The sequence below is a fragment of the Emys orbicularis genome, chromosome 12 (assembly GCF_028017835.1).
Source record: "Emys orbicularis isolate rEmyOrb1 chromosome 12, rEmyOrb1.hap1, whole genome shotgun sequence".
NCBI lineage: Eukaryota > Metazoa > Chordata > Testudines > Emydidae > Emys > Emys orbicularis.
This window is the reverse complement of record NC_088694.1, coordinates 44,493,205-44,500,478: the sequence shown is the minus strand read 5'-3', so window position 1 is coordinate 44,500,478 and position 7,274 is coordinate 44,493,205. Positions and strand designations below refer to the sequence as shown.

At 41.1% G+C, this 7,274-nt stretch overlaps 1 protein-coding gene across 1 annotated transcript; it reads left to right on the top strand.

Moving 5' to 3' along the window:
* Window positions 1-1,853: 1,853 nt before the first annotated feature.
* On the top strand, window positions 1,854-2,810 carry LOC135886811 (olfactory receptor 14A16-like). Its single transcript, XM_065414597.1, has one exon. It carries the CDS (start codon window positions 1,854-1,856, stop codon window positions 2,808-2,810), a length of 957 nt encoding a protein of 318 aa, XP_065270669.1.
* The last annotated feature ends 4,464 nt before the right edge of the window (window positions 2,811-7,274 follow it).

Sequence of the window (7,274 nt, the reverse complement as noted above, 5' to 3'; positions counted from 1 at the left end):
ATTCATTCTCTGGCATCTCTGTTTATTTCTCTTTCAAAGGAAAGTACAGCAAAGTAACCGACATAGCTGATAGGTCACAGAATATGTGTCATACACACTAGACCCTTTAAACAGGGTTAGAGTTGTACAAGCAGCCAAAGCCTGTCTACCTGGACACAACCCATGGCCATAGAGGGGGTCAATAGAACCAGAACACCAACCTCCTGGTTCAGCAATGTGTCCAGTGTACAACACTGTTGCCAGCTGACCACAGGTGCGGTAAATGGGTGCACTGACCATACACATGCTAAGATACAGCCCATCCCCCAAAGAGCTTACAGTCAAGTAGAGAAGGCAGAGAAAGGGAGGGGAAACTGAAGCACAGAGAGGGGAAGTGACTGGTACCGTATCACAGCAGGTCAGTGCCAGAGCCAAGAAAAAAAACATGTCCTCTGACTGCCACTGAATCACACAGCACAGACCTAAAGTCACAGCAGGAAACAATACAACGTGCAAGTAACTGAGCACTGCTACTAGTCCATCATTACATAGATATTCAGAGATTCACAGAGTCCATGGCCAGAAGGGATTAGTGTGACCATTCTGTCTGTCTTCCTGTATATTGGAGGCCAGCAAACTATGCAAAATAATTCCTAGAGCAGATCTGTTCGAGAAAGACTCAATCTTGGTTTGAAAAGTCTCAGTGATGGAGAATTCACCACAATACCTGTAAATTGTTCCATTGGTTAATCACTCTCACTGTTAGAAAATTATGTTTTATTTACAGTCTGAATTTGTCTAGCTTCAAATACAGCTATTGGATAATATTAGACCTTTCTCTGCTAGATTTAAGAGTCCATTATTAAATATTTGTTCCCCCTCTAGGTAGTTATAGACTGCCCTCAAGTCACCCTTAATCTTCCCTTTCTTAGGATAAATAGGCTGAGCTCATTGAGGGTCTCCCTACAAATCATGTTTTCTAATCATTTAATCTTTCTTGTGGCTTTTCTCTGAACCGTCTACTATTTATCAACATCTTTCTTGAATTTTGGAAACCAGAACTGGACACCATATTCCAGCCATGGTCACACCAGTCCCAAATACCAAGGTAACCTCTCTACTCGTATTCAAGATTCCCCTGTTTATGCTCCGCAGATCTCATTAGCCATTGGTCACACTGGGACTTCATGTTTAGCTGATTATCCATCATGACCCCCAATTTGTTTTCAGTCACTGCTTCCCAGGATAATGTCCCCCATCCTATAAATATGGTCTATATTCCTTGTTTGCAATATGAAGTGCGGGTGCAGCTGGGATTGGGTGCCGTAAATCAGTGTGTACCCAGGTAGTAGACAGCTGTGTGGTATTGGGGTAAAATCAATACAGAAGGTCTACCCCCACAGAATGCTGGGTGAGTCCTTGTCATATTTCCCGGGAAAGTGGGAAACAGCTTGCGTTGGTGTTGTACTACTTTATTGTAATGCTCAAGAGGTGAGCCTTATATTTGTAGCAGTAGAGAATCCAACTTGGCCGGAATTGGATTTTGGATGTACTTTGTTCCATCCTTCATACTGCATTTATCAAGCCACCCCATGGGCCTATTCCTCATATGGGGTAAAGTGAAGAAGCTCTGTTGACTTTAAAGGAGCTGATCCAATTTACACAACTGTGATAACACGATTGCGTGATAGTCAGAGGTGAGGAGCACTAACATCACCAAGTCATTGTAAGTGATGAGTGCTGGTCACCTTAGACATTCATACAATGAGATATTAGGGGAAGGGGAATCAGGGCCATTCTCTCTGTCACTCTAATCCTGACCATAACCTTTCTCATTCCCACCACAGGCATCACACAACATACTGAGGAAGAAAATGTCCAATCAAACCACTGTGACCGAGTTCCTTCTCCTGGGATTCTCTGATGTTCGGGAGCTGCAGATTTTACACTTTGTGGTGTTCCTGGTGATTTACCTGGCAGCCCTGATGGGGAATCTTCTCATCATCACAGCCATAGCCCTCGACCACCATCTTCACACCCCCATGTACTTCTTCCTGGTGAACCTGTCCATCCTAGACCTCGGCTCCATCTCTGTCACCATCCCCAAATCCATGGCCAATTCCCTCATGAACACTAGGTCGATTTCTTATTCTGGATGCTTCACACAAGTCTTTCTCTTTATCATCTTTATTTCAGCGGATTATGCATTACTGACTGTCATGGCATACGACCGACACGTCGCCATCTGCCGACCACTGCACTATGAGACAGTGATGAACAGGAGAGCGTGTGTCCAAATGGCAGCAGGTGTGTGGATCAGTGGTATTCTTTACTCTGCACTGCACACTGGGAGCACATTTGTGATATCTTTCTGTGGAGGCAACGTGATGGATCAGTTCTTCTGTGAAATCCCCCAGCTCCTCAAGCTCGCCTGCTTTGACTCAGACTTCAATGAAACTGTGGCTATTGTCTTCAGTGCATGCTTAGCCTTAAGCTGCTTTGTTTTCATAATTGTGTCATATGTTCAGATCTTCAAAGCAGTGCTAAGAATCCCCTCTGAGCAGGGCCGGCGTAAAGCCTTCTCCACCTGCCTTCCTCATCTTACTGTGGTCTCCTTGTTTATTTGCACTGGGACTGTTGCCTACCTGAAACCGGCCTCCAGCGCGGCGTCAGGTCTGGATCTCATGGTGGGTGTTCTCTATTCCGTGGTGCCGCCAATGATGAATCCGATCATCTACAGCATGAGAAACAGGGAGGTGAAAGGTTCATTGAGTAAACTGGTAGGTTGGAGGTTATTCAGCAAGAATAAAATGTCCATATTTCTCCATTGATTGCAATTTCATTCTGAGTTTTCTTATAAATATAATCAGCTGATGACATTATTGCCTCCATGTGAACATACAATCCAACATCTTTATGCAGAATTGGGTATTTGCACGTGTAAAAATCCAGACAAACATAACTCAAGAATAATAAGACTTACTTTAGGTTTACACCAATGTAAATGAGATCCAGAATCTATCTATCTATCTATCTATCTATCTATCTAAGTACCTTGCACATAAAATGAGTAGCCATAGCAAAGTCACTAGTGGTGTCTCTGGCTCTTCTTATTTTTCAGGATAAAAACTCTGATCCAGGTATCAACGCATTTGTTCTTTGTGTATTTTTTTTGTTTCTTTGTTTGTCAGTTTTTTAATTTATATTTTTGTAGTTGTTTGATGCTTTTATTTGTTTCTTTGTTCCAGGTATGTTTGGAGGTGGGAAGGCCTGGAGAGATGGGGAGGGTTTGGTTAGTGTGACATTACTCAGGGCACCATCTGGACTGCTAAACAGCTGTATCTCCTCTGTTCTCCAACCTGGGGTGCCTCTTACACTGCTCTTCTGTGAAAACAGCAACTCCTGGTCAGTAAATACACAGTCTCCAGCATGTCACTTGCTCCCAGCTATATAGTATCGAGTGCTACTAGCTAGCCACTCATGAATTATATTGCAGCACAACACCAGCAGACTCTCAGTCCCAGGCCTTCCCCCAGAAATGTGTGTCTTATACTACACAACACACTACTGGATAATACAAGTTCATCTAAAGTTCGTCATTTCATCAAAGGAAAATGATATACATCAGCCTTGTTGTTCCAAATGGTTTTTCCCATACACTTTAACCCAAACATATCAGTTGGATAAAACCGGAGAACAAGTTTATTAACTACAGTAAGAAAGGAACGGTTTTAAGTGGCTACACGTAATGAAACATAAAAGTCATAATTGGTTACAAAGGAAGGGAAAGACAAAATGTAAACTAATGGCTAACTTAACGTGCTAGCAGAATTCAAAGCAAAGGCATTTCTCTCACCACATGCTGCAGTAAATTTCACAGCCTGGGTCTCTTTTCAGTCCAGAACTTTCCCCCCTTCTTTCAGTGTCCTTCAGATATTCATTGATGTCATGAGCAGAGAGATGGGAGGAGGAGTGGGGGCAAGTGTTTTGCTCCCCATCTTTATAATTCAAATTCTTGTGCTAGAAACATCCTTGCTGAGTCATGGTGGACATGAGGCTTGAATGGTCCCTGTGATGAAATGTAAATTTCTTGTTCACACCTTCCCCCTGCCAAAAAATTGATGTCTAAGTAGGTAATGGTCCATTAACACCAGCCTGGCTAGTCTTGCTGTCTTTCAAAAATTGGTATGTGGGTGCCCCCCCAAATTGTAATATATTTCCAGCAACATCATACAATGAAATGTTATAACTTTACATTGTGTAGCTACTCATATTTTAACAAGACAAAAATATTTAGCAGATCATGCTGGAAGGTCATAAAGAGTGGGGTCCTGCAGGGATCAGTTCTGGGTCCAATTCTGTTCAATATCTTCATCAACGATTTAGATTATGGCATAGAGAGTACACTTATAAAGTTTGCGGATGATACTAAGCTGGGAGGAGTTGCAAGTGCTTTGGAGGATAGGATTAAAATTCAAAATGATCTAGACAAACTGGAGAAATGGTCTGAAGTAAATAGGATGAAATTCAATAAGGACAAATGCAAAGTGCTCCATTTAGGAAGGAACAATCAGTGGCACACATACAACATGGGAAATGACTGCCTAGGAAGGAGTACTGCGGAAAGAGATTTGGGGGTTATAGTGGACCACAAGCTAAATATGGGTCAACAGTGTAACACTGTTGCAAAAAAAAGTGAACATCATTCTGGGATATATTAGCAGGATTGTTGTAACCAAGACCCGAGAAGTAATTCTTCCACTCTATTTCACACTGATTAAGCCTCAACTAGAGTATTGTGTCCAGTTCTGGGTGCCACATTTCAGGAAGGATGTGGACAAATTGGAGAGAGTCCAAACAAGAGCGCAAAAATGATTAAAGGTCTAGAAACCATGAGCTATGAGGGAAGATGGGGGAAAAGTGGGTTTGTTTAGTCTGGAAAAGAGAAGACTGAGAGGGGACATGATAACAGTTTTCAAGTATGTAAAAGATTGTTACAAGGAGGAGGAAGAAAAATTGATTTTCTTAACCTCTGAGGATAGGACAAGGAGCAATGGGCTTAAATTGCAGCAAGGGAGGTTTAGGTTAGACATTAGGAACAACTTCCTAACTCTCAGGGTGTAATAAATTGCCTAGGGAAGTTGGGGCACCTCCATCATTGGAGATTTTTAAGAGCAGATTAGACAAACACCTGTCAGGGATGGTCTAGATAATACTTAGTCCTGCCATGAGTGAAGGGGACTGGACTAGATGACCTCGCGGGGTCCCTTCCAGTTCTATTATTCTATAAGCTTTTAAATGATACCTCACAAGGCATACTTTGTACAAAATATATCATACCCTTATAAAAGGGTGAAAAGGCTGTGTGACAAAGTGGGGTTTTCCCCTTGTTATGTTGCATGTGAGTCTTACTGTTCTGTACTAATACTGTGTGCACCTCAGTTGCCCTGTGTACTGCACCAATGCCTAGGTGTTTGGAATTGGATGTGTGACTTTTGCTGAGGCCCTCGGGGCAGGTGAGGCTGCCCAACTGCCTGCACCTAACCTATGGCCGATGCCCTTCATAACCTGAGAACCAGGAGAGAGCACGCTTTCAGAAGTCTTAAAGAGCAACACTCTGATGCGGAAACTACAGAACCCAAACTACCAAAAAAGAAAATCAACCTTCTGCTGGTGGCATCTGACTCAGATAATGAAAATGAACATGTGTCAGTCTGCACTGTTTTGGATCATTATTGGGCAGTACCCATCATCAGCATGGAAGCATGTCCTCTGGAATGGTGGCTGAAGCATCACGGGGCATATGAATGTTTAGAATATCTGGCATGTAGATGCCTTGCAATGTCGGCTACAAAAGTGCCATGCAAACACCTGTTCTCACTTTCAGATGACATTGTAAACAAGAAGAGGGCAGCATTATCTCCTGCAAATGTGAACAAACTTGTTCATCTTAGCGATTGGTTGAATGAGAAGTAGGACTGAGTGGACTTGTAGGCTCAAAATATTTGTATTGTTTTGTTTTTGAATGCAGTTATGTAACAAAAAAATCGAAATTTGTAAGTTGCACTTTCATGATAAAGAGATTGCACTACAGTACTTGTATGAGGTGGACTGAAAAACATACTTCTTTTGTTTGTCATTTTTACAGTGCAAATATTTGTAATAAAAATAATAATATAAAGTGAGCCCTGTACACTTTGTATTGTGTGTTGTAAGTGAAATCAATATATTTGAAAATGTAGAAAAATATCCAAAAATATTTAATACATTTCAGTTGGTATTCTATTGTTTAACAGTGCAATTAAAACTGTGATTAATCATGATTAATTTTTCATTGTGATTAATTTTTTTGAATTAATCACATGAGTTAACTGTGATTAATCAACAGCCCTAATTGTTACACATAGTGGGATCACACATGTAGGAGACTACTTAAAATGAAGTGGGCAATTCATATGAAATGGGCAATTAACACAAATCCGTAGAGCTGTCAGCAGGGCCCATAGGGTCCAAAGGAGCTACAGCCAATTTACACATGCTCTGCAAGCAATGTGAATTAAATATGTTTTAAATGCATTGCATCTGCAGCCCATTGAGCCTTTTAAATTAGTGCTGTCTGCAGTAAGAGAAAAAATAATGTAATGGCTGAGCATGAAAGAAAGAAAGAAAGAAAGAAAGAAAGAAAGAAAGAAAGAAAGAAAGAAAGAAAGAAAGAAAGAAAGAAAGAAAGAAAGAAAGAAAGAAAGAATTGGTTGTTAAAGGAATCAATTACATATAGCAATGACGAAGTTCTTGGTTCAGGCTTGTAGCAGTGATGGAATAAACTGCTGGTTTGTTAAGTCTCTGGTTTCTTCCAAATCATTGGAAGGTCCTCAGTTCCTTGGTTAGAATGCTCCCATTAGTATAAGTTCATAGTCCAGAGGTTAGAGCAGGAAAAAGGCAAAATGAGATGTTTCCAGCACCTTTTACAGCTTCTCTCAAGTGAAGGGAAACCCATTGTTCTCACTGTGGAAAATTACAGGTGACAAGATGGTGTTTGGAGTCACATGGGCAAGTCACATGTCCACACATGATTTCACTTAGTCATAGCAGGAAAGTCCATTAACTGTAGGTAGGCATCTTCCATTGTGAGTTAAGTGTTCTTTAATGTTCTTTAATGGGCCATTCACTTGAAAAGTTCATTCACAATGTGCTTGCTAAACACCTTATGGGTGCTACCCAGAAGCAAACATTTGAAATACAGGTATAGAGCTAAAGCTCATAACTTCAGATACAAAAATGAGACATGTATACCA